The sequence below is a fragment of the Lissotriton vulgaris genome, chromosome 9 (assembly GCF_964263255.1).
Source record: "Lissotriton vulgaris chromosome 9, aLisVul1.2, whole genome shotgun sequence".
In the NCBI taxonomy this organism is placed as follows: Eukaryota; Metazoa; Chordata; class Amphibia; order Caudata; family Salamandridae; genus Lissotriton; species Lissotriton vulgaris.
Window position 1 is genome coordinate 13,329,921 of NC_141697.1, and position 27,241 is coordinate 13,357,161.

The following is a 27,241-nucleotide window of genomic DNA, read 5'->3' on the forward strand; positions in this document are numbered from 1 at the left end:
AAGCCACAGCCACCGCCACTATAAGTGTGGTAGATATGTTGAACCGCAACGAAAGAAAAAAAAAGTTGAAAGAAATGGAACTGACTACAGCAACGACCTCAGTGGCTTTAGAGTCAACATTATCAGCTACTGAAGAAGATGGCGAGCCTGAGCCTGAGCCTGAGCCCGAACCCGAATTTGAGATCGAGTCTGTGGTACAACCTCAACCTCAACCCCACGCGCAATCACAGCCGCATCTGTTACATCAGCCATACCAGGAGACGAGAGCTGAGGGCAATGCCGTTAACAGGGCTCTGGACTTGATGGCACAACCAGTGCTTCCAGGGGATATGATCATGGGCATTGATGAGGGGCCCGGCAAAGAGGGCAGTGAGCCTATGGTTCCTATATCAGCTAAGGATAAGGCCAAGGCCATGCCAAATTCAGAAGGCATGTTAGAGCATATTTCAACACCCGCATTTCTTATCAGCGGAGTCATCCAAGGAGGCTCAAAAGCAGGCGAAATATCAAAAGAAAGACCGAAAGAGGCTATCACGACTACCAGGTCTACCAGGACTACCATGGCCTTGGATGAACCTGGTCGTTCAACGGCAAATGCCAATCACTCCGGTTTGCTACATGGCGAGAAGGAAAAGGAAAAGGAAAAGGAGAAGACCCCAAGTGAATGCTTCTTCTCTGTAACAGAGGAGGCTGATTGGTCAGAGGATGAGGAGCTCCACAGCTCTGATATCGGCTGCAGTAACCCAGAAACAGAGAGCGACAGCGAGGCGGTGTTACCACCTACTACTATCAAAAATGTGCTGTGGAAATTGAAGTAATTGATGTACATAAACAGCATTCATTTCCCTTCTTCCCCCACTCCTCTCCCTGTGAGCACCATGAATACCGTAAACTATTGACCGTGTCACTCTGCCAGTAAGAGCCCATACCTATATGCATATGCACAACCATCCTAGGCACCATGGCCTTTTACCCATTGGAATCCCCGGCTTCTCTCCTGCGCGTATCTTACACCCCCCCCCCCCCTCTCTCATGCATAGACCATGAAACCCTCTCCCTCTGCGCGACCCTGCTGTGAAAGGCAACTCTCCTGCTTGACCCGCACAAAACCCCCCATTCCCTCTTGAAGAGGCATCCTTCGCCTTAGCTGACATAGCCCTCCCCAGCTGCACCTGACTGCCCCCTCTCTCTCTCTCTCTTGTACGGGTCATAAGATCTCTCTCTCTCTCTATGTGACTCTGTCCCCGTGTCCACCCTGGCTCCCCCCTCCCTTCTCCCCACATGGGCAAGCCGTAAAACCTTCTTCTTCTGCAAGACCCTGTCCTTGAGAGCCACGGCCGCGCCTGACCAACACCTCCTTTCCTTCCATGAATGCCACTCTGTTGACAAGCCTTCCCTCCGCGCTCGATTGTCCACGCAGCATGAATACCACTCCTTTGATGACCCCTCCCCCCGAGTCCGGCTGACCACACATGTCCGAGGCCATCGCCTAAGCCAGGAGATACCATTTACTGCCCTTATTGTATGAAGTCACTCCTCTTCAAAGGACCCACTATTGATCCTAGCCACCCCACCCCCTGGGCTATGATCAGACGCACACATCCTAAACAGTTGACGGAACACTCAGCTGCGTGATTGCCCTCCCCTCTTATCAGCAGGTCAAGGATCCCTATTGTGAACTTATGTGGGGTAGGATTGACACGAGGATTATAGGGATGTCTTTTCCTTTGCGTCACACTGTCCTGATTGTACTCTCAAGCGTTTTGTAAGGTATAAAAGAAAGAGTCTCAGCTCACTTGTTAGAGCACCTCCCGATGACACCTTGCTTCGTGTCTGAAATGACTGGCTCTCCTCATGAGAATTAAACTCTGTTCTTGATTCCTGCAGCCAGCGCCCGTCTCTTTATTTGATAACTATTCAGAATGGGAACTAAGAGGCGTCTTGCGCCAGCAGCCTGGGCATCGATAGCAATGCGGGCTCATTTTCCACAATTGGCGTCCCAACGCGGGGTCCATCAGTGACATAAGGTTCGGTAAGAGAGATCCAGACGAAGAAGCGAACATCTAAAATGATCGGAGTATACCTGCCTTGAGAGGGCCCTAGCCCGGCTGCCGATCAAAAGAACTTCGCCAATTCTGAACGGACCTCTCTTGAGTGACCTATTGTCCTGACTGGAATCCCACAGGAATGCTACACGGAGCAAGAGAACGATCGGGCGCTGGAAGGAGGAAGGCGAAGAACTGCCCACACGGTCCGGTCCGGGTAAGGTCGCGTAAATGCGACAAATTGTGAAATGATTGTTTTGGATAATACTAGTATTACGCTTTGTTGAAACCCTCTGGAGATTCACTGTCTGCAAACGGAGAAAACAACAGGCTCTCTCTCTGCAAGCAGTGAAGGATAGGTAACGCAGACTTTTGTCCCCATTGTAATCCGTCGTGCTTATCTTTCTCCCCCACTGTTTCCCGAACTACCGTTCGTGGATTATTGTCTGGAGATTCTCTGTCTGCAAACGGGGAGGAACAAGGTCTCTCTTTGCAGGTAGAGAAAGAGTAGGTAACGATAACTTTTCGTGCCCACTTATTCTCCCCACTGATTGTTTGATTGGCCGAACATTGATTGTTCGGTATTGGTTCGTTTGAGGTATTCACCGCCGCCAAACAACGGAGAATAGAAATATTCTGCCTAGTCTTTGCCCGCCGTGATAAGATAGGTAATGCAGACTTTTGTCCCCGTTGTAATCCGTCATGCCTATCTTCTCCCCATTGGTTGGTAGCCTGTTTAGCCCGGACCGCTTATTAGAGTCGAACCATCCAGCTCCACTGGAGGGCACATCTAATAAGGACCTGTTCATTAAAGTGTGGACTAGTCGCTATAGCTTATAATAGGTTATGGCATAAAAATAAAAAGAAAAGGAGTTGAGCGAAATCAGTAGGCCACTGAGGAGTTATCAACTTCGCTAAAAATAAAATAAGAAACGTTAAAAATAACCCGTAATAAGAAACATAAAAATGGCGAGGGAAGACAAGCTTGACACCAAGGCAAGCCACGAGGTAACTAGGTTCCGTTGCCTATTCCTGCCCTAAACATGTCTGCCTCATTGCCCACCACGCCCAAATAACGGTCACATGAAATAGATACAAATCAATAGGTACCTACCCCCATTCCGGAAACTCCCGAAATGCCACAGGTCCGCGGATACGCCCATCCGGTAGGCGAGGCCTCGAGGCATGCGGGGCTCGCCTGGACGCAGTCGGAAGGGGAGGCTGTGGGGCGGACGGCCCAGAAAACGGTGATGGCCTCTCCTTCTCTCCTCTTCTGCTGCCCTGCGGGCCACGGGGGGGGGCTGTCTTGCCTCAGCCACCGACCACCCCCCCCCCCCTCTGTCTCTCGCCTGGACCGGCCCGCGAAGAAGGCCGAAGCCACAAACAAGAGCGGCGGCGCTTACATGTAGTCCCGCCACATGTCAACGCCTGGACAAGTGCAAGTAGTCCCGCCACATGCCGACGCCTGGATAGTTACAGGTAGTCCCGCCACATTTCAAATTCCTGGAGAGTTGGAGGTAGTCCCGCCACATGTCCACGCCTGGAAGTTACAGGTAGCCCAGCCACACGACAACGCCTGGACAGTTACAGGTAGTCCCGCCACATGTCAAAAAGGGGGGGGGCTGTCTTGCCTCAGCCACCGACCACCCCCCCCCCCCCATCTTCAATAGCCGGCACGGCCAATATCGAAACGGCGGAGCCGAGGATCGGCGAGGGGTCGCTGGAAGGGGGAGGTGACGCGAACGAGCCTCCCCCACCTCCCTCCAGGTGGAGGCTTCCAGCGACACCCCAACGCTCTTACTTAAAGAGGGTCCACATCGAAAAGCGGTCTTTTGCCCGGGGCGGGCACATGCCCCATACCGTCTCTCCTCGACCTTGAAGATTCTATAAGAGCCGGGGGGCCCCCGACCCCTCTGCATGGGTGCCCCCGTCCCCCCTCATTGGGACCCGCGACGTCGACACACTCCTGCCGGCGCCAGCCTCAGTTCGGAAATGGCTAAAACACAGCCAAAGTACAGACTTGTTCAGTTCCGGTGGAATGCCAGAATGACCCGGTAGGAAACTTGTTGTTGCCCTCCCCACTCTTTGACTGATGGTCCATTTGTTAGACTGTTACCACATTGCGAAAAACATTTTGAACTGCCAACAGAAGGTTCTGGTCGAACCATGAGTCATCGGAGACATTCTGACTATACCGGAACCTGCCTGACCTCGCCCAAAATGGCGCCGATACATGAAAACGGAACTTTCGAACTCCCTGTTCGCCCGGATTGCTCGAATATTGGTGCTCTGAGATATGTATGCATTTTTGGACAATGAAAGTCGATAAGATGGATAGTGATTATGTACTTAGAGAAGAAAGCAATACAGATATTGATCATGTGTTTTAACAATGAACTGATTTAGGGTGGGTACTTATTATGAATGGGAACAATGAATTGATGTAATTTAGACAGTGAACGAGCACATGGATAATGAATTAATTAAATATGACTGAATCCTTGACATGCATCATGCTTGCTCTGTAGTAAAGTTTTATACGATTTTATTGCACTGCCGCACTTTATGCAATGAATTACCACCAACTTTGTTCTTCTTATGTACAGTTCCAATCTGCTCCGTGGCCGGTCCACTGGGTCGTAGGCCTGTATTTTATACACCAGCACTTTTTATTAAAAGCATTTTCGAAAAAGAAAGCATAGTTGTAGCGGTTGCATTAATGAGTTTTGAATGTATTACTACTGTGAGCAACGGGAAAGTATGATGAAGGCTGAAGGTTAAAAAGGACCCGATATATAGCAGCTACATTATGTGTCACAAGCAGCCGGAAAAGTGCTTTAGAAGCTTTAAACGACGCCACAGAAATGCCACCTGACCGCCACCCTTGCACGCAACCTAAAGGGGTTACGACCAAGCAACTCATGTAGATACGCAGATCGTCAGTGATTATCTATCTGACATTTCTGGTCCGTCTAGGCTTAAACGCTGAAATGGCAAAGAAATGCACTACGTGGAGATAGGTCGAGTATGTGGTAGGTAAAAACATTTCCGGATTACTGCATGCTGATGTGGTTTGAATGCTGCCCCCCCCACCCCCTTCTTTCTCCCCCCCCCCCCCTTCTGCAGGTCACGTCGGAACCTTGGCTGAAGTATGGAAGGACGATGACCGAACCGCCGATGAGAAAGGGAAGAAGGGAATATGAGCATAGTCCTTATGACAAATAAGTTCTTAAAAAGACGTAGACTTGACATGACTGTATCTCCTCAGAACATAGCGACTGGGAGGATGGACTGACAGAGAGACTTGACGGGTACCGTATGACGAAAAATTGGCTCGAAATAACACGTTAGAAGAATGTAACTAGACATTTGACTAGGTAGGGAAAGGACGAAAAGAGAAGTGCACGGGTAAGGGTTACCTAGACCGCACCAATCACGGGAATTAGAAATGTTGCTGATGTTCAAAATGTACTGCTTCCCCCTTCTCGTACTCTTATAGATCTAGCCAAGCTGTCCGACTGTTCTCCCGATCAATACTTGCCGTTGCCTCAGCCCGGAGTACTTCCCACCAAAGGAAGGAACTGAAAAATGGTTTAAGATCCAACCGTGGGTAAATAGCGCAACCCGGTTACTTTCTGAGCGACTGATCGAGGTGTAAGTATTGGCAATTAAGAACGCCCGAAAAGATAACAGGCGAGAGGGAAAAGGGAGGAAAAGGCAGACAGAGCTAAGCACGTAGGTAAATAGGATAGTAAAAGATAAGTAGGATATAAAAACATATAGATCTCGTTGGCCAACTATTGTTTTATGTTTTTGTTGCGAATGTCTTATGTATATGATACATGTACTGTCTTCCTTCGTCTGAGTGTGTGTGTGTGTGTACTGTAGGGGTTTGTGTTCTTTCTTTGTTTACGTCTCTCTGTTACCTGACCTCCTACTGTTCTGTGTTGTGAACGCACCAAACGACCTATTTTTGTACACGTCTCTCCCTTCCTCTATCCCTCTCCCCCTCTCTCTCTCTCTCTCTCTCTCTCTCCCCTTCTCTCTCTCTCTCTCTCTCTCTCTCTCTCTCTCTCTCTCTCTCTCTCTCTCTCTCTCTCTCTCTCTCTCTCTCACTACATGTCATGCGTGTACCAAATGGCTCGTTTAGATTGCGGACAACTCTCACTCTATGAGAGTCTCCTTATTTCATCTTCCTTCTTATGGTAAAATCGTGCCTCACAGGCACCGGTCTGATTGGGTAATTATTGAACACGAAGGTGTTCAGCGAAATTGACCAAAACTAAAAATGATTGTACGTCGCCATATTACTACCTCTCCTTTCTGTAAAATAAATGAACTCGAATTGGCTGAGAAAGAAAGGACAGGTAAGACGACTAAGGTCCCCCAATCCGGCCTTTATAGGGGAACTGTATGTCAATGGCACCTTATTTTTCTGTTCATCAGAGACGAACGCCAACGTCCAGCTTGACCCTCAATGCCCAGATTACCCCACCCCTTTTGCACCCAAGCGCGAATGCCCGAAGCGTCCCCGCCCATTGATAGACCCCAGTTGCTGTCCCAGGTATAAACATGGTGACCATGAGTCCCTCAAGAAAGACTTACTTTACCTGACTCTCGATGATAGCGCCCCCGCCCTGTTTGAAAAGGTTAGCCAGTCCTGAAGGGAAATGCTCCGCAACGTTGAATATGATGTAATGCACAGTTGATGGGAATCTCATTTATCCTCACTTGAGTTATAAATAGGACGATGAATAAACCTGCCATAAACTCAGTAGGAATGCTGACACATGCACTGCTTGGTAATAGACCTCTGACTGTGACCGATGAGCATAACTCTCAAATGCGTAGAATTGAGGGAGGAATTCACATGCGTAGATATCTTCTTCTGCCATTTCTCTAAAACCTTGTCTTGTACCTATTCAAAGATTCACGATCACCGAAGGAGATGGGTCAGATGTGACGTACAGCCTGACTGCAGATCTTGGGACACGTGTGACCTCGACCAAAGGTGGAGCTGCAGAGCAACAAGATACGGGACGAGACCGCAATTTCAACGTGGAAAATGAAGTATGACGGGCCGCCTTGAAGCCCTCCGTCTGCTAACCCACGTGTGCCTGGAGTCTCCGTCCCCCTTCTTTGGGCCCGATTGATGGGCCTGCCTGCTTGTTATCCTTTGCTCCCTTGGTCCCTTTTGTGTGCCCCAGGAACTCTGACCCAACTCCGCTCTCCCTCCTATCGACTATTTGAACCACCCTCACCCTCTTTCCCGCGTGACTTTTTGCCAAAAGGAAGAACTGCATTCATATGGGAATAGGGTGTTGCCACGGAAAATATAGGTGCCGAGCATAAGGCGCCACCAAAAACGGATTGTTTAGGGAACAGGACTGTGGTCTAACAGCAGAGGACTGACCGCACCCTGCCACGCATAAGGATAGAACCGAGCTGGACCTATAGCTCCACCGCCGGTGCTCAACAGCGCCAACGAAAGTACCCGGATTAGAGAATACCAGTGATGGCTCACTGATAAAAAGACACTGGGACGAAGAGATCTTGTGTATTGAACTGAATTCCGCTCTCAACTACCTGGTCAAAACTGTTCATTGGTCATATTTTTAAGTTAGGAAGATTTATGCTATGTAGTGCGTTTAATTGTCAGGAACATGACGAAATGCAATTTCCCATGTGCTGCATTCTGCCCATCACCTCCACTGTCTATGATTGTACGCCAAAATGTTAATATCAACGAATGCTAATTCTTCAACGATGCCTGTCTATCTGTAACCCCCTCAATTGCAAAAATGAACGCTGTAATGTAAAAGGGGCGACTGTGGAAATTGAAGTAATTGATGTACATAAACAGCATTCATTTCCCTTCTTCCCCCACTCCTCTCCCTGTGAGCACCATGAATACCGTAAACTATTGACCGTGTCACTCTGCCAGTAAGAGCCCATACCTATATGCATATGCACAACCATCCTAGGCACCATGGCCTTTTACCCATTGGAATCCCCGGCTTCTCTCCTGCGCGTATCTTACACCCCCGCCCCCTCTCTCATGCATAGACCATCAAACCCTCACCCTCTGCGCGACCCTGCTGTGAAAGGCAACTCTCCTGCTTGACCCGCACAAAACCCCCCATTCCCTCTTGAAGAGGCATCCTTCGCCTTAGCTGACATAGCCCTCCCCAGCTGCACCTGACTGCCCCCTCTCTCTCTCTCTTGTACGGGTCATAAGATCTCTCTCTCTCTCTATGTGACTCTGTCCCCGTGTCCACCCTGGCTCCCCCCTCCCTTCTCCCCACATGGGCAAGCCGTAAAACCTTCTTCTTCTGCAAGACCCTGTCCTTGAGAGCCACGGCCGCGCCTGACCAACACCTCCTTTCCTTCCATGAATGCCACTCTGTTGACAAGCCTTCCCTCCGCGCTCGATTGTCCACGCAGCATGAATACCACTCCTTTGATGACCCCTCCCCCCGAGTCCGGCTGACCACACATGTCCGAGGCCATCGCCTAAGCCAGGAGATACCATTTACTGCCCTTATTGTATGAAGTCACTCCTCTTCAAAGGACCCACTATTGATCCTAGCCACCCCACCCCCTGGGCTATGATCAGACGCACACATCCTAAACAGTTGACGGAACACTCAGCTGCGTGATTGCCCTCCCCTCTTATCAGCAGGTCAAGGATCCCTATTGTGAACTTATGTGGGGTAGGATTGACACGAGGATTATAGGGATGTCTTTTCCTTTGCGTCACACTGTCCTGATTGTACTCTCAAGCGTTTTGTAAGGTATAAAAGAAAGAGTCTCAGCTCACTTGTTAGAGCACCTCCCGATGACACCTTGCTTCGTGTCTGAAATGACTGGCTCTCCTCATGAGAATTAAACTCTGTTCTTGATTCCTGCATCCAGCGCCCGTCTCTTTATTTGATAACTATTCAGAATGGGAACTAAGAGGCGTCTTGCGCCAGCAGCCTGGGCATCGATAGCAATGCGGGCTCATTTTCCACAGTGCCCTCTCAAAGGGGTCAACCGGAATTAACATGGGATCACTCCCCAACGACATCCCTACAAGGAAACTCGAATCAGGCTACTGGCCACACACAACACCAGGAGAGCACGCAACTCTCAATGAGATCACTGATGGCAATGATGGAATCAATCCATCAAGGAATAACTGCGCATAGAGAAGAGACCCGATCAGATAGTCTCAAGGCCCAAGCAGCAATGAGGAAGATGAAAGGAGTGGTCAGGAAACTCTCGAAAGCCTGTGTGAATGTTGGGGATAGGGTCTCAAATCTAGAAGAAAGGGTAGTCGCCACTGAAGCGGAGGCTGCAGCCGCCACGAGCAGAGTGGAATCCCTTGGAGCACAAGCAATTGATGTCCAGTGGAAGTTGGAGGACCTTGAAAATAGGCAAAGGAGGAACAATCTTAGGGTCCTTGGAATCCCGGAAGGTATTGAAGGGCAAGACGTTAAAGCATTCATAGTCAAAATTTTTGAGAAAGCCTTTCCAGACATCGCTGGTTGGAATTGGACCACTGAAATCCAGAGGGCGCACAGGACACTGTTCAAAATGAGACAGAATCCCAGAGAAGGTGACAAGCCGAGAGCAATTCTAATCTACATAGGTAACTTTCTCTTGCGACAATCCATCTCAGAGAAAGCGAGACCTGATGCCAAAAGAACCTTCGAGGGGGGCTCTTTCTTCGTAAGGCCCGATTTTTGCCACACCACCGTGGAACGGCGTTGGAGATTAAGACAATTAATCAAGCCCTTCCAGGACAAAAGAGTACAGGTTTATCTCATTAATCCTGCCCAGCTGAAAATAATCCACTTGGGTAAGACTATGTATTTCTCCTCTGAAGTCAAAGCTCGAGAGTATCTGGACTCAATATAGTATGGCAATTAATTTATACAGCATAGGCTCACTTTATTTACAATATAGCTACTAGTACTGTGTGTCCTCCTATTAGGTTTCAAACGATCTATTTAAGAGGGGGCAGCTTTTGGATGTATAGTTCATTGGGGGGGCAGTGTTTGTCCTCCGAGTTTATGCCTAAGTCTAAGTTTTCACAGAGTCACGGGTGTCACTATAAGGTGGTCCATGGTCTGCCTTTGAGGTTGAGGATGAGGTCAACAAGTAGTCTGCATAGTGTCCACTGCTGGGTTGCACCCATCACACGCACAGACTTCGTCTGCGCGCCTCATTGGCGAGGGGGTTGGGGGGTTAGGGGGCGCCAGGGTTTGGAGTGGGGTGGGGGGTGGGCAAAGGGGAAAGCAAAGGGAAAAAAAAGTTCATGCAAAGAATGTGTTCATCAATACAAATGAAATGTTAAAGGTAGACATACATATTCACGAAAAGCTCAGGAGGATTTTCAATTGGTTAGCGTGCTGGATCTGCTCCCTACAAGGTTATGTCAAGGATTAGGGTAGTAAGTCTAAACATAGGTGGATTGAATAATTGGAAAAAGAGGGGTAAGTTTGAGGAGTATATTAAAATAATAGGGGCCGACATTGTATGTCTACAAGAGACCCACCTTCCCTGGAAAAAGAAACACTGGCTAAATCTAAGGGGGTATGAAATACTGTCCTGCTCTTCACAGACATCAATGGTGAAGGGGGTAGCAATTCTGGGCCGGATAGGACTGGGAGGAGCAAAAAAATCTAAAGCCGACGCTCTGGGAAGATGGGCGATATGCGAATTAAACCTAGGTATAACTTTATGCTCAGTATACGGTTCTAACCTGGATGATCCGGGGGTGATGGATCACATAGAGAGGGAACTAACTAACTGGCCTGCGCCTATAGTAATGTGTGGCGATCTAAATATCTCAGCAGATTTTACAGGTGATACTCCATATATTGGTCGCAAACCCCGGGTATTCAGAGCTGTATCCTCTATAATTCAATCTCATGGGCTGAGGGACGTGTGGGGAAGCCTAAAGAAAGACGAACCGGGATTCACATACTTCTCACACCCATTTAACAAACATACAAAACTAGACTACTTTATGATATCAACAACTTGTCTCCATAACGTAGAAATCGCAATGCTCCCAAGGCTGATATCGGATCACAATCCCCTTGTTCTTACAATGATAGTCAATAAACAAAGGGGGGAAATCAGACCCTGGTCCTTTGACAGAAAGCTGTTAGTAGATAATAATTATATAGCACATATAAAGAACTGGTCCCAGTCTTTCTTTGATGCAAATAGATATAGCGCATCCCGTGTCATGGTCCGGGATAGCTTCAAAGCTGGCCTGAGGGAGAGACAATTAGCTACTCGGGTAGGAAGTGGAAAGGAGTTAAGGAAGACAGAGAACGCCTATTAATAAAACTGGCGGAGGCCGAGGAACAACATAGGAGAGACGTATGTCACGGGATGCAGGGCGTTCAGAGCTTAGAACGGCTAAATAGCATGAAGGCAGATATCCAACAACAACTGGCCAAGAAAGCTGCAGCAGAATATCAAACCCGTAGAGCCGGAATGTATGAAACAGGGGAGAACGCAGGTAGGGCTTTGGCGCTACGGATAAGACAGGCTACATCAAAAAATACTATCACTGAAATTAAAGAAGGGGATCAGATCTATAATAAACCAACTGAAATTCTTTAAGTTTTTAGGAGGTTTTACGAGGATCTATATAAGGAAGAGATGGATACAGATGACCCGGCTATAAACTGACCGGATACAGGTACTAAACTTACGCCTAGTGAAAAAGAAACCTTGGAGCAGAATATCACAATGGATGAGCTCTCTGAGGCACTACAAGATTTAGCAGTAGGTAAGGCAGCAGGGCCTGATGCCTTACCCTTGGAGATTTATAAACACCTGAAGGACGAAACGGCACCCCTTCTTATAGATTTATTTAATGGGGTTATAAATACTGGAATCATACCAGAATCATGGACCAAAACCAATATAGTGGTATTCCACAAAAAAGGGAAACCCAAGGATAGTCCCGGCTCTTACAGGCCCATATCGTTAATAAATAGCGATAACAAATTATATGCAAAGATCATGGCTACACGGTTGGGGAGGATTATTGCGACTCTCGTCTCTCCTTGGCAGCATGGTTTTGTCTCTGGCAGGGATACTACTGACCATATTAGAAGAGCCATAACCCTATTTGATATCCATGCTGCTGATGGGGGGGGGGGGTCGCAATGATCCTCCTCGACGCGGAAAAAGCGTTCGACCGTGTTAGGTGGAGTTATCTCTGGAGAGTGATGGTAGACAGAGGTTTTGGCCCTAGATTCCTGCAGGCAATTCAGGCTATGTACCTAAATCCAACTGCCAGTATCCAGCTTATGGGCGAGAGCTCTGGGCAGATTCAAATCACGAGAGGCACGAGACAAGGGTGTCCGTGCTCACCCATTCTTTTTGCACTATACATAGACCCCTTAATTACTTTAATAAAGAACAACACTAATATTAAGCCAGTCGTCATTAATGGATTTCACACCAAAATCCTTGCATATGCGGACGATCTAGCCATAACCACCACTGATCCCGATAGTGCCATGAGGGGAATAATTAGTATTACATCTGATTTTGGGAGGCTCTCCGGATATCGACTTAATGTGGTAAAAACACAGGTATTGTGTTCAAGAAATATAGCCAAACTTGACGAGAGATATGTAGACTCAGTAGTATATTTAGGCATAACAATTAATGCCCAGCCAAGGGACATCATTAAAGACAATTTTTTGCCACTACTGGAAAAGATGAAACATGACCTAAAAAGAATCGATACTCTCCATTTGTCAATTATAGGCAGGGTCAATGTCATTAAAATGACAATGTTCCCGAAGATCCTATATAAATTTAGGTCTATCCCCTTTAAAATTGACGACACACTGATCAAGGAAATGGAGGCAATTTTCATGAATTTTGTCTGGCAATATGGCAAGGTGAGGAGATCACTCAAATATATGTCTCTTCCCCAGGAAAAGGGTGGGCTAGGACTACCCAATCTTAAGTTCTATAATTGGTCTTGCCGGCTTACAGAAATGGCTATACTTTTTTTCCCTGAGGATAGGCTGTACAGTCAGGGCGACATCCCATCTATCTATCAGTTGGCTCTAGGGAGTGAAGTACACGGGGTATTGCTTAGAAAATATGATAAACCTTTTTATAAGGCATCAGGATATAAAATACTGGAAGACATCTGGTGGTTATGGTCCGCTATACAGAAAAATCTGAGTATTCCAAAGTTTAATAAACATACTCTACTTTGGAAATCAGGACTATTCCCGTATCTAAGCAGGGATGGCCCTTGGAGACATTGGGAAAGACAGGGAATCACTACATTAGGCCAAGTGATGACAAATGAAGTCCTGAGGCCCCTCGAACTCCTGAAGTCACGTTTCTCACTTCAAGGCTGTCAAGAGTTTAAATATATGCAGTTGTCTAATACAATAAAATCAAAAAGGCCGAGCATAAACATATCAAAAGACTGTACACTACTAGATTCTATGAAGGGAGGTGGCTGTAGAATCAGGACAATGTATTTGTTATTCTTGGAATCGATACCTGATGACATGCTCAAGACAGAGGCTGCTTGGGTTGATAAACTGAGTGATCCGGACATCGATCTGGACAGAGCTATCCAAATGGATAAAAGGTTCCTACGCTCCTCAAATCTAAGAGCACAGCACTTTAGGACTCTTTTTAATTTATACTACACACTGGCGAAACTGCATGACTGGGGTATGAGAGCGGATAACAACTGCCCTAGATGTGGAAATGGGCCCGCTGATGCTGTGCACATGTTTTGTAGTTGTGGGAAATTAGGGCCCATTAAAAAGGAAATCGAAAAGTTTTTAGAGGGGCTGCTAGCTGTCAAAATAGACCTATCCCCTACACTTGTAATAATTGGGTGTGAAGCTAGAACGGGTTTAAGTATAGAGTCAGAGGCACTTGTTTTTATATCAACAGCTGTTCTTAGAATACTAATTGCTGCTGCATGGAAGGATGTTGAGGCCCCAACCTTCCAAATGTGGATGTGCAGGATGCTTGGGATCCATAACATCGAGTCAGAATTATACGCCCTAAAGGGAGTGAAATCCAGGGAAATGGGGCTAATGATCTGGGCGCCTGTGGCATCATGGAGGCGGGCGAAAAGCGGAAGCTTTTAGTTCTTTTAATGCCCAATGTATGCGGCGCTATCAATCTATTGTATTTATTGTATTTTTTTGTCCTACGTTATATCAGCTGAGCTATTATCTCTACTACGTATATTTATATTGTTGTATGTATATTTATCTTCCTGTACTAATATCTACTGTTGTGTATAGTTCACATTTTATTGTCATGAACTTTCAATAAAAAAATAAAATAAAAAAAAAATAAAAAAAATGTTTAGACAAGTTACTACAGAGGATATATCTTTTAGGATATATTGTATTGTGTTAACAAAAATATGTTTAAATAAGTATTACAAGTATTTACTTGTATTTTAACTTACTTAATTTGCTTTGTACAATGGAATGAAAATGTTATGGAGAAATAATTTTTTTAAGGTGCAATGATCATTGATTAAATATAAGTGTGATATTTTACATGTTTGTTTGACTATTGTGTTAGATCAAATTATTCAATTTACACAGGACTAATGGTGACCTGTGTTAACAAAAATGTAGATTATAAAGAGGATGTTGAAGACATGACCATATGTTTGCATAACAAGGATTTATATGTGATTTCAATATAATATCACCTGCATATATACAAGAGAAAAATATATGTGTGCTCAGTTTATAAAAGTGGAAACACAGTGCCAAACTGGATAATCGTGGACGGAAGCAGTGATCTCACTTAATATACGAAAATAACAGTATATTTTAGTAAACACAGCACGCATAATTAGACAAGTCGAAATACATATGGTATGAATCACAAAATACTTTAATGCATTTAGCAGTAAATAGCATCTCGACCCCTTTGTCAATCAACAAGTCAGTTTACACTGCACTGAATAGAACAAAGGTATGGCCAGAAAGCAATTCCCAGTCCACAAACAGGAGACACAGTGTCAGTGCCCCTCTTTAAGCCAGCTCTCTAGAAGGGGGTCAGCAGGTCCTAGGACCCCACAGGCATCCCACTCCAGGTAGGTGGAGTCACTCACTGCAGCAAGCGTCTGAGCATGTTCAGTGCACACGCCAACATTAGTAGAGCGTGATTATCTTCCAGATTACCATGGCATTAATGGTGAGTATAGTGTGATTTGTGATGATAGCGTGTGATCTGTGAGAGTAGAGTTACTACTGGTAGAGATTCAGTGTGATCTGTGAGAGTACAGACTTCCTGCTGATACAGGCACAGTGTGATCTGTGACCGTACAGACTTCCTGCTGATACAGGCACAGTGTGATCTGTGAGAGTGCAGACTTCCTGCTGATACAGGCACAGTGTGATCTGTGAGAGTACAGACTTCCTGCTGATACAGGCACAGTGTGATCTGTGACCGTACAGACTTCCTGCTGATACAGGCACAGTGTGATCTGTGACCGTACAGTATGAATTGTGACCGTACAGTGTGATCTGTGACCGTACAGTGTGGTCTGTGACCGTACAGTGTGATCTGTGACCGTACAGTGTGATCTGTGACCGTACAGTATGATCTGTGACCGTACACTATGATCTGTGACCGTACAGTGTGATCTGTGACCGTACCGTATGATCTGTGACCGTACAGTCTGATCTGTGACCGTACTGTATGATCTGTGCGAGTAGAGTTACTACTGATAGAGATTCAGTGTGATCTGTGAGAGTACAGACTTCCTGCTGATACAGGCACAGTGTGATCTGTGACCGTACAGACTTCCTGCTGATACAGGCACAGTGTGATCTGTGAGAGTACAGACTTCCTGCTGATACAGGCTGTTGGACTTGGCACTTCTGGCAGGTTCACCCATAAACTTTTTGCTTTTAATGGTGACCTGGTGATGGTGATTTTTTGGGTTGTGCGCACTTTCACTGTGTCCCAGTGGAAAGTGCGTGCGCACTCTGAGTGCGTGGAGTAAGGTTGGCCTGCCCTCCCATAGGAATGCATGGGGAATGTCTATGTCCCTGGTAGTTCCTGATGCGTGAGGTGTGCATGCTCGAGTTTGGTATGTGCAAACTCGTGTGATTGAATGCTTCGCAATGAGGTATGTGGCATGAATGTGTCTAGTGGGGAAGTGCCACTTCTAGACATGGCTGTGTGTGTGCTGTGAAGGTGCTGGCGTGTGATTGGCTGGAGCTGGCTGGGATGCCAGGCTCCATGAGTCATGATGGGTCTGCCCGGTGGTGAGTGTGGAGATTAGCATGCTGATGGGTGGGGAGGAGTGCACCTGTGTCCTGAATGCGGCTGGGTTTTCCCCACACAATGCTGGCTCCGCCCCCTGTGGTGCGTCTAACGACCCTAGCCTCCCAAGTGAATGAAAGGGGTGGTTGAGCCATCAAGGGTGCTCCAAAACCAGCAGCGACTGGTTTCTCCCCCACCCTGCACCTGAAGACAAAGGAAAATGGTGTATAAAAGAGGGGCTGTGACCCCATGAAAATGTTCTTGTTCCCAACTTGAATCTTACCAGGGGCATGCTGCTGCTGGGGCCCGGGGGAAGGCTTGCCTCCCTGGGCCCTGCCCAACCCCTGGACTGCTGGTTTCCTGGATTGCTGAAGACTTTGTTGCGTCTGGACCTTGCAGCTAGCGCTGGGGAGCGCTTTCTCTGGACCCTCTTGACCCCCCTAGCGCTGGGAGCGCCTTTCTTTCCCCTCTAGCGCTTGGAGCGCTGTATTTGCCTTTATAGCGCTCGGGAGCGCTTTGGTTGTTGAGGCCGGTGCCCACCCAGCATATTCCCTTTCGCGGCTGCCATGCCGCTTTTTGGCCAATTTTAAAGTCCCCTAACAGGTGCCCACCCTGCCAGGGACCTTGGGCTTTATTTTCTTCACTAGCGATTCAGAGCGCTTTTTGATCTTTACAGCCGGTGTCCACCCGGCATTGCCCCGTAAAATGGTCCCCGTCGCCGCCCGGCCGAACCGGAAATCAGGCAGTCCGGGGCGGGACCTTGGGACACCAGGAAGCAGCTCGCTAGCCAATCCTGGCGCGGCCTGCCGGAAGAGCTCCGGCGCGAGAAGAAAAAACCGTCCGGCCCCCCAGAGAAGTGAGGAAGTAAAGTTCCCTCCGCGGCCCGGGGCTTCCGTGAGCTGGGGAGAGCCCCGGGCCGCCAACCAAGCAAAGCGCGAGCCATTGAAGGCCCGGTCCAGAGATGGGGGACCGGGGGAACAACGAAGCGAGCGCATGAGGAAGGCGGGGCTCCCATGAGGAGAGAGAGCCCCGCCGAGCGCTACCGCCGCCCGGACACCGAGAGCCCGCCGCAGAGAGAAGACGTCCCTGTGAGGGCAGACCAGTGAGTGGGGGCCGGGTGTGCTAAAGAGAGGGGGGGCGTCGGGCCACATTGCCAGTGCCCGCCCCCTCCCTTCCGCGGAGTTAGTTGTTTCGGAGCTCAAATAGGCTCCAGGTACCCCACTTGTTTCCCGGGCCCCGAGAGGCTCTTGGTTGCTGCAGTTTGCTCACTTTGAGTCCCCAGAGAGGGGGACTCCAACAGCGGGGCATATTTGGAGCCAGAGAGGCTCTTAGCGGCATCTCTATTTCGAGCCTGTAAGGCTCCGACAACCTCAGGGGCATATCCTTGTTTTACGAGCCCGAAAGGCTCTTGGCCCCATAATTTACTTCCAGTCCCCCATGAGGGACTCCAGCAGCTGCAGGGGAATTTGTGTATTCCCGAGTCCCCAGAGGGGGACTCAAACGTCCTGGGCCCACGGTTGTTGCTGGGTCCCCGAGAGGCTCAGGTGGCATTTCCTTTGTGCAGAGTCTGCGAGACTCCCATGGTGGCCCCCATCATTGCCACACAGCTGCCCAGCACTTCGTGGGCAGCTGCCAAGTTTAGGTCTTGGCGCAGTGGCGCAACCTGGACCCTGGACTTTTGATGTAAGTTCTGTGTTAATGTGATTTATGCGAAATGTTCTTTGCTGCACCTCTGAATGTGTTGAAGATGCATCATGTGCCTTGTTCCTTACACCTCTGAATGTGTGTTTATGCATCATGTGTTTTCCTTACACCTCCGAATGTTTTTAGGCATCATGTGCTTTCCTTCCTTACACCTCTGAATGTATGTTATGCATCATGTGTTATGTGCCTATGCCTCTACTTGTATTGTGATACTTAGGTGGTTGTTCTTGCTAGTACAGGTGGTGCTAGTGAGGTCCTAGTTCCCTGCGTGACATTTTCCTAAGGTGGTTAGGGGTGCGTAGGTGGTACTACCGGTTACCAGTGATTACTGGTTGTGTGCTTTATGTTCTATTTTGTGCTACAGTGATTTGTATTATAAGTTCTAAAAGTGCTGATTCCTGACAGTGGTCCAGGTGGCCCTGTCTTGTACATATCCCCTGTAAATTCTGCCCGTGCCTGTTGGCACATTGTAAAGTGTGTGTTTTTATCTAATGTGTTTTGGTGTCATACAAAGGCTATTTTTATATATAACCTTGTGTGGAGTTTCCTTTGTGGTGGGCCTTGGGTGTTGTTGCTGGGGTGCGTACGCAAATACTTAACTCACATTGCCTCCAAGTTTAGCCTTGCTGCTCGCGCCACGTTACCTAGAGGGTGAGCAGGGCTTATCTTGGCATGTAACTCCCTTGTAGACAAGGAAGAGATCCCTTGGAGAAACTATAGATATTCTAGAGTTTATACATATACATCACATATAGCCCAAATTTAAGAAATAGATGTTATCACATCAAACATTTTTCTTTCGGTTATCTTTTTATTTAAAAAATTTAATTTTTTGTATACAAAGTTAAAAACAAGACATAGGGCCAGATGTAGGTAAATCCCATTTACCGATTTTGAAATACCGAATTTTACCGAATCGGTATTTCAAAATCGGTAAATGGGATGTAGGTCCCAACATCTGGATATGTTACCGAATCCTTAAAAATTCGGTATTTACCGATTCGGTAAGTACCGAATCGGTATTTGCTATAGAATCCTATGGGCCTTGAAGCCCATAAAATTCAATTCAAATACCGATTCGGTATTTACCGAATCGGTAAATACCGAATTTGTCAAGGGTGGAGGGGGTGTCACTTTGACACCCTCTAGCACCCCCAAAACGGGCATGTGTGCAATGTGGCACACAGACATGCCCTAAGGGCACGTCTGTCTGTCACATGGCACACATGTGTACATGCACAGATGTGCATGTACACAGGAATCGGTATTTTACCATGGATTTGTATTCCATGGTAAAATACCGATTCTGTAAGCCATGTGCCAATGGAAAATTGGCTACCCACATAGCATTTTCGGTAATTTTACCGAATCGGTAAATATTACCGATTCGGTAAATATTACCGATTCAGTACTTATTACCGATTCGGTAATAATAACGATTCGGTAAAATTACCGAATATGTGCCCCTACATCTCCATAGCCCTTTACCGATCGGAAACGGCCGAAAATCGGTATTTTCGGCCGATTCCGATCGGTAAAGGGCTACCTACATCTGGCCCCAAATGTCTTGTTTTTAACTTTGTATACAAAAAATTAAATTTTTTAAATAAAAAGATAACCGAAAGAAAAATGTTTGATGTGATAACATCTATTTCTTAAATTTGGGCTATATGTGATGTATATGTATAAACTCTAGAATATCTAGTTTCTCCAAGGGATCTCTTCCTTGTCTACTAGTTACTAGTACCCCAATCCCTTGGTCCGCAAGGGGTCTCTCCCATATTTTTACACAGTGTAACTCCCTTGCCCTGACTTAGGAGTGGTGGTCTCTGACTGACTTTGGCGCAAGCCCTGGCCAGCCAGGGATCCCATTTCTAAAACAGGCACAGTGTGATCTGTGACCGTACAGTATGATCTGTGACTGTACAGTGTGATCTGTGACGGTACAGTGTGGTCTGTGACCGTACAGTCTGATCTGTGACCGTACAGTGTGATCTGTGACCGTACAGTATGATCTGTGACCGTACAGTGTGATCTGTGACCGTACAGTGTGATCTGTGACCGTACAGTGTGATCTGTGACGGTACAGTGTGGTCTGTGACCGTACAGTCTGATCTGTGACCGTACAGTGTGATCTGTGACCGTACAGTATGATCTGTGACCGTACAGTGTGATCTGTGACCGTACAGTGTGATCTGTGACCGTATTGTGTGATCTGTGACCGTACAGTCTGATCTGTGACCGTACAGTGTGATCTGTGACCGTACAGTATGATCTGGGACCGTACTGTGTGATCTGTGATGGTACAGACTTACCGCTGATACAGGTACAGTGTGATCTGTGACCGTAGAGTGTGATCCTTTAAATACTCACTTGTCCCGTGGGATCCAGGTGGCCAGCAGAGCTGGTGGAGACTGACCGAGGACACACTTCGACACTGAGGCTCTTGCCACTTTGCTGATTGTTTGGGCTGTTCCTTTCACATGCAATATGTCAGAGTATGTGACCTGTAAAATAGCAATTTAGACACAATCAATAAGGAAAATGTTAATTATCCTGTAAACATCTGTTAGCGGTGGGTAGTGCTGTAGATTCACATCCCCTGCATACTACTGCTCTCTTTGGCTCAGATGATTACAAGTTGTTTTTCTTCAAAGAAGTCTTTTGAGTCATGAAATGTGCTGCGACTCCTCACTTGATGGGGAACGTGCACGAGCAATGATTGTTTTCTGCACATCGGATAAGAATGTGTATGGAGAAACTAGTGAGCATAGATACAAAACTTGGTACAAAACGTATGATCTCCCCATCACCAAGATTAAGATTAAGAGTGGGCGTATGCATAACAATCTACAAGAACGAAATTGTACTTATACAAGCAAATAACAACGAGCTAGAAAAGTTTGAAAACCTGTTTTTAACGTTAAAAGAGTGGATAGATAACTCAGCGTTATCTAATCAAAATCAGACCACACTAATAACCACCCAATTCACCACCTACACTACCACCACAGAACACCTAGAGACCCTCTAGAACTTCAACCTACAATGATACCAGGAGACACAGCAGTAACAGGAGACACATTGAACGGAAGTGATACAGAGACTGTAGATAATTCTATACCATATGCCATTTCCGCCACAACGCCACTACAACGGGAAGACTCAGCGCCTTTAGTTCAGGAGGTGACCTCTCCAACACGCAGGCCAGTCAACGGGAACCTCCAGCCAGACAGAAAGCAGTGGGAAGAAACACCCCTCTCATACCCCACTCAACTAAATTACAAATTACATCTATGGCCTTACGAAAATCATATCCTACTAGCGTAGGATCAAGATCTCAGAACATAGGGAGTGCATCCCACTCCACAAATAGAGAAGGCACGAACACCCGATCTTTTGACAAGAATAGGATCAATGAAGACATCGAAGTTCTAAAGCAACAGGACTAAAAAAAAAACCGAAATAGGCTGATGCGTACTCCTAAGACATCACCTCAAACGCAGAGAGAAATCGAAGTGCTCCAAACACAAGTGAGAAATATGTCACAGGACATTTTAAACGCACTACAAACGATGGAAAGAAAATACTAGAAATCACGATAAGCACCCACTCCAAAATCGAACACGCCCAAAAATGAATGCATAATATTCAAGAAAAGAGTAGTGAGACAACTATGACATTATTAAGCAGGCAAAATCGACCAGACAGAAACCTTAAATACTTATCAGGGGATGAAACCCTAACCATACTTCGGTCGTATGAGCCTAAAGTCAGTAGCAGAGGGGAGGAAATTAAATCAGTCCCGATCGATGCAAATCGAACATGCTGGCCTAAGAACAGGAAACCCAACCTTAACACCCTACAACAAATCCAAATAACTGCCAATACTCAAGAGATGAACTCTAGTAGCTCAGGGAAACCGCTAGTATGTCTACAGCTCAACTGTTGATCCGCAGCAAAATATGCCTCTGACATCGCTGCCCTCATTGTAAACCAGGAAATTGACATAACAATCCTAACAGAAACATGGCTCACGGAATCCTCTTCCCCTCTCATGGATCTACTGGTGCCCCCTCGCTATAACATTGTGAGATTAGACAGACAAAAAAGGACAGGTGGCGGGATAGCCTGCATACATCGATCGGATATAGAGGTCAACCAAATACAAGCAGACCCTCTCGAATCTTGTGAATACCTAGGTCACAATATAAGAACTGCAGACAATCAAAAGTGAAACCTGCATGCGCTTCACCATCTACCAGGCAACAATGCTGCTTTCATAGATCAGTTAAAGGAGATCATCGCAGCTAATTTGAACAGTCACACCAACAACATATTCTTAGGCGACTTCAATTTACACTGGGACGACAATAATGACGAACAGGTTAACACACTTAAAGACTTTTCAACAGAGCTAAACCTTACTCAAACCTGCACACAGCCAATGCAGTCGAAAGGGGCAACCTCAGGTTGGGTAATTTCGAGGAGTGAAGATACTACTATCCACTCACTTGTTCCTTGCGACTGGTCAGATCACCTTGCCATAACCTTCCTGATTCCCACCATAAAAAAGAGCAAGACCACGCAGCCAGTCAAACCTAAAAAGTGGATTCGGGACACCAAAGACCCTAATATTCAGCTACGAGTAGAAAAATGTGAGAAGGAACTACATCCGCCTAACAACTTGCTGAACGTTAACAAACTCACTGAGCACTATACTAAGTCAATGACGAATATAGTCAAGGCCACCATGCCACTAATACAGAAAAGAATATCAGAGAAAGATAAAAATCCATGGTTCAATGAAACACTGAATGAGGATAGGTGGAAACTGAGACTTGCAGAAAGAAAATGGAGACAGCACACATCATCCCCCCAGCTTAAAACTCTCAGAAAAATCAGAAATCAGTACAACAAAAGGGTACTCGACTCCCAAAAAGATTTTTTTAGATCGGAACTGGACAACTCTAAAAACAGACCGCTGAAACTTTTTGAAATGTTAAACCAACAATCAAATAAGTTGGCCAAATCTGCCCAAGAAATGACTAAAACCCAACTGAGCTGCGAACAATTCTCTACATTCTTTACTGACAAGGCTAACTCGCTAGAAAAAGAGCTCAGGATGGAAGCCGACAACCTTACCAGCCAACCAACTCCACTGAACATGACAAATGATCCCGATAGATTGAAAAACAATGCACAATGGGCAACCTTCAAGTTATATGATCAGAACACCATTGACAAAACTCTATTGGATATAAAACCTAATAATCACTACAATTACCCCCTTGAGGAAATATAAATTTTATGGTCAAGAAATGTTCCCTAACGTGTACCCCACCGTCTCCATGTACGAGCTTAAAGTGCATGTAACTTCCCTCCTGTGCCAGCTATGAAGACGCAAACACATTTGCGTCCAACGTTAACATGTCCTCTTTCAGATCCACCCTGAATGGGTTGAATATTCCGTTCCTAAATATGCCTTGCCACCGTCTTTGTATGGTGCACTTTCATGTATTCCTGGCTCTGTGCGAGTTAGGCCCTGTTTTCTGTCATCAAGCCTCTTTCCAAAAAGCATCTCTGCCTCCTGAAACTGCAAGGTGGGATGCCCCCACCCGTGAACTATGTCCTACTCCCTGCGAGGCGAGCGGAGCCTGGCTCGGCCTGTCTGCCTGCCAAAGACAGTATTTTACCTTCATGCTATCAGTATAGCCAAGCTTAGCTTCCCGAAAACACATTCCAGTCCAGCAGAATAGATAAACAAACCCCCGGCTGCAGAGCAAAGGGCCCGGCCTCTCTGTCTCCATGCAAGTAATTCATAGCTCCCGATTCCATGGTAGGCCCATACCCCCTCGTTTTACCCACAGACACGTAGGCACAGGTGCACGCACTCATAGTCAGTATAGGATAGCCTCTGTCCGAGAGACCTTTTCCTTCTAGATAATATGGTTCCCAAACATCAGATATCAGATATGATATAGGAACGAGTTGATCTGACATGCCAGACTTCTGTCTCTTTCCTCTAGTGTAAATGTCAAGTCCCCTGCACCCTCCAACTTTACGTCAATCACACGTCATGCAGCTGCGCGCGCATCCTAGCTACCGATTCCTGCTGACTCTGCACTATTCTGTCATAGAGCCACCCACTTCTGACACTTACATGTGACGTTTCTAGAACACATCTCTGTGCACGCCTTAGTTCACGCCTTCTGATTACGTATTGTTAACACGTGTGTATCCTTATCTTGTTTCTCTCAGCTGTTACGCCTTCTGCATTGACTTCTATTGTGTATATTAAGTATAAAAGTAATGTAATGTCAATAAAGTATGCTCTATCCCTTCCTGCACCCCAGTGGTGTCAGGAACCCGATATCCGGTACCAGAACCATTCCTTTTTAAGGAATAAAACCCCTAAGAACTCTAACACCACGGACTCTGCATCTTTCTTTCCGATTGAGTTATTTTTGTCTAAGTACTTACCTGCATAGAAATTAGGACGGTAAATCAAATATTTACCACATTATTTTGGCGCCCGAACAGGGACCCCTCCCCCACCTCACGCGCCGGTTGGTGCGTTGCAGCCTTGGCCCCCTGCCACAGTCGTGACGGACACTACGCGTACCCGCAGGATTTCCTGTATCTCCCTCAGGCCTACGGAGGTGACGGAGACTGCGATCAGCACCCAGACGAGGCGGTGAGGAGTGCGGAGGATCCTGACCAGAGCCTAGCCGAAAGAAGCAAGGTCCGAGGTGTCAAGAGGCCCACCAGTTCCGAAGTATTCAAGTATCAAGTTGAGTCGAGTCCAGTCCGGTCCAGTCCAGTCGAGTTTTCCGAGGCCTTCTGTTCCGTGCTTCCCGGTGAGTACCGTTGCTGGGGACGCATCTAGACGGGTGCATTATTATGTATCCGGTAAAGACGGGTTTGGGTACACAAACACGGTCTGCACTGTTTTAGACAGTGTATCTGTGCTGTTTAGCAGTACATCCAGTATTAAAGTTCTTGCACTGTTCTCGACAGTGTATCTGTGCTGTTTAGCAGTACATCTAGTACCAAGGGTGGTCATACGTGTTCAAAATGTTTCATGTGATTAATGTCGTGGTATGAGTGGACTGTTTTGTGTACATTACTGTGTTTTTGTGTAACTAGCTGTGTTCAGAAGTAAGTAACAAATATCGAGTATCCAGCACTAAGTAACAAGATGCCGTTTTTCAATAAGTTAAGACAGATAGGAACTAGGAAAGGGATGCTAGAGGAAGAAATTCCTATCCCCCCTAGGGACACTCCTGGAAATTTTATGTACCATAAGCATGGCTTAGATGCCATACTGTACCTAGATTTAAGGGCCGATTATACTAAGCACCTAGAAGAAAGACACAGATGGCCCGTTACAGGAACTTGGGATGCCGAGTGCATCCTGAAAGTAGAAGAAGCGCTATGGAAAAAGAAAGCCAGACAATCTCAGAAAGACGCCATAGAATTTTGGCGTAAAGAATCACATAAACGTGCCGAAAAAGCCCTCCGAAAAGAAGACAGACATAGAGAAGAGTCGGCTAAAGTCCGAGAAAACGAATTAGTTAATGAAGGGATCCGAGTAAAAGCAGAACAAGTAGACCGCATGCGAAACAATCTTGTAAATGGCATGTACTTAGTAACCGAGGGTTCGCCTGAAGCCACTTCAGAAATACCGAAAGATCTGCCGCCACCATTGGTTCCAACTAAAGTAAATCACAGGACTACAAAGGACATATTCCTTGCTTCCTATCTAGATGATGTAGCTCCCGCTTACACCAATCCACCTGCCCAGGTACCGCCTGCTGACGGTGACGGAGGTGGCAACCCACTCCAAGACAATGTCCCGCCCTTACCACAACAAAGTTCACCCGCCCGAAATCCTGTTCCACCTGTTCCTCCACCACTTCCTACACCTAAGATAAATACCCTGAATCCGTTTGGGCCTGACCCTGGAAAAACACCAGTTCAGTTACTTACACAGTCCCCACAGACAAGTCATGCTCAAGCCTCCGCCTCTGGAGGTGCGACAGGAGGTTACCAGACCCCGCCACAACAGCATAGGTTAAACATAAGGGACATATTAAAGAACCGTACACCCCGAACCTCAAATTTCGACATGCTTAAAGAACCCCTTCCAGTTTGCAGATACGATCCAGTACCCGGTAAAGACGATAGGATGTTATTAGCATCTCTACGCTTACGAAAAGTTACAGATTACTTAGTGTTGTTCCCAGGAATGACTGAACACCTAGATAGAATATACCATTTTATCCAGACTGGGGAAGATCCTGACAGTATTAAAGAGGCCCTGGCTCACCAGAAAGCTGACACTCAAGGTTGTATATTACGCTTCTTCATAAACTGTCTAATAAGAGAACGAGACAGGCCTGGGGTAGACCAGGACGAGATGGATGCACTAAACAAATGGGGCCAGAGCATAGCCGAGGGAAAACACGATAAACAGAATTGTATAGCAAGTATGTACAAAAAGATCAGGAAAGAAGTAATAGAGATACACGAAAGAAAGAAACAAGAAAGGGAAGCAGATAACAACCGACTTGATTCCTCCGAGGAGGACGACCCAGAGGAATCCGAACAACAACCTAAAGAAATGATAGCGTACGTGGGTAAGGGAAATTACCTTAGGAAAGGTATTCGCCCAGAAAGCAAGAGAGTTTTTCTTTCCGGCATATCAAAACCGAATTCTTCTGAATATCTGTTTCAAGATACCGATAAAATGCTTCAAGAACGAATGGGGTACCATGTACTCAATTCTATGGATGAACAAGAACTAGCCCGGTCAGCAGTACTATGGGCTGACAATCCTAGCATATACAATGACGATACAGTAGCACAGACATTTCTGAACCTTTCCCCAGACGAACAGAAATTAGCTGGTATATACATGATTCAGCATCTTCTCACGTTATACAGAAATCAACACTCGGACCCAGGTCCCTTACCTGATACATTAGAAGCACTACTTATGAATAGATGGAGAGGCTTAAGTACTAAGTTGATTCAAATAATTCTAGAGCAACGGCACAGATATAACGCTTTCTTAGGCCCTCAACATGTTTCAGCTCCGCCCCCAGAAAGAAAAATGTTTCATTTGGAGCATTTTGACAGACAGAATCCTTTACGAGAAGTACACCCAGTTATGGGTGCCGATAATACCC

General features: G+C 46.6%; 1 protein-coding gene across 1 annotated transcript in view; it reads right to left on the reverse strand.

The window, feature by feature from the left end:
- TTC6 (tetratricopeptide repeat domain 6) overlaps positions 1 to 27,241 on the reverse strand; it is a 1,229,706-nt gene that overhangs the window by 1,070,444 nt on the left and 132,021 nt on the right. The window contains exon 4 of the mRNA XM_086936916.1: positions 20,421 to 20,554. Coding sequence (XP_086793042.1) covers positions 20,421 to 20,554 — 134 coding nt within the window. The remainder of the gene's footprint in view (positions 1 to 20,420; positions 20,555 to 27,241) is intronic.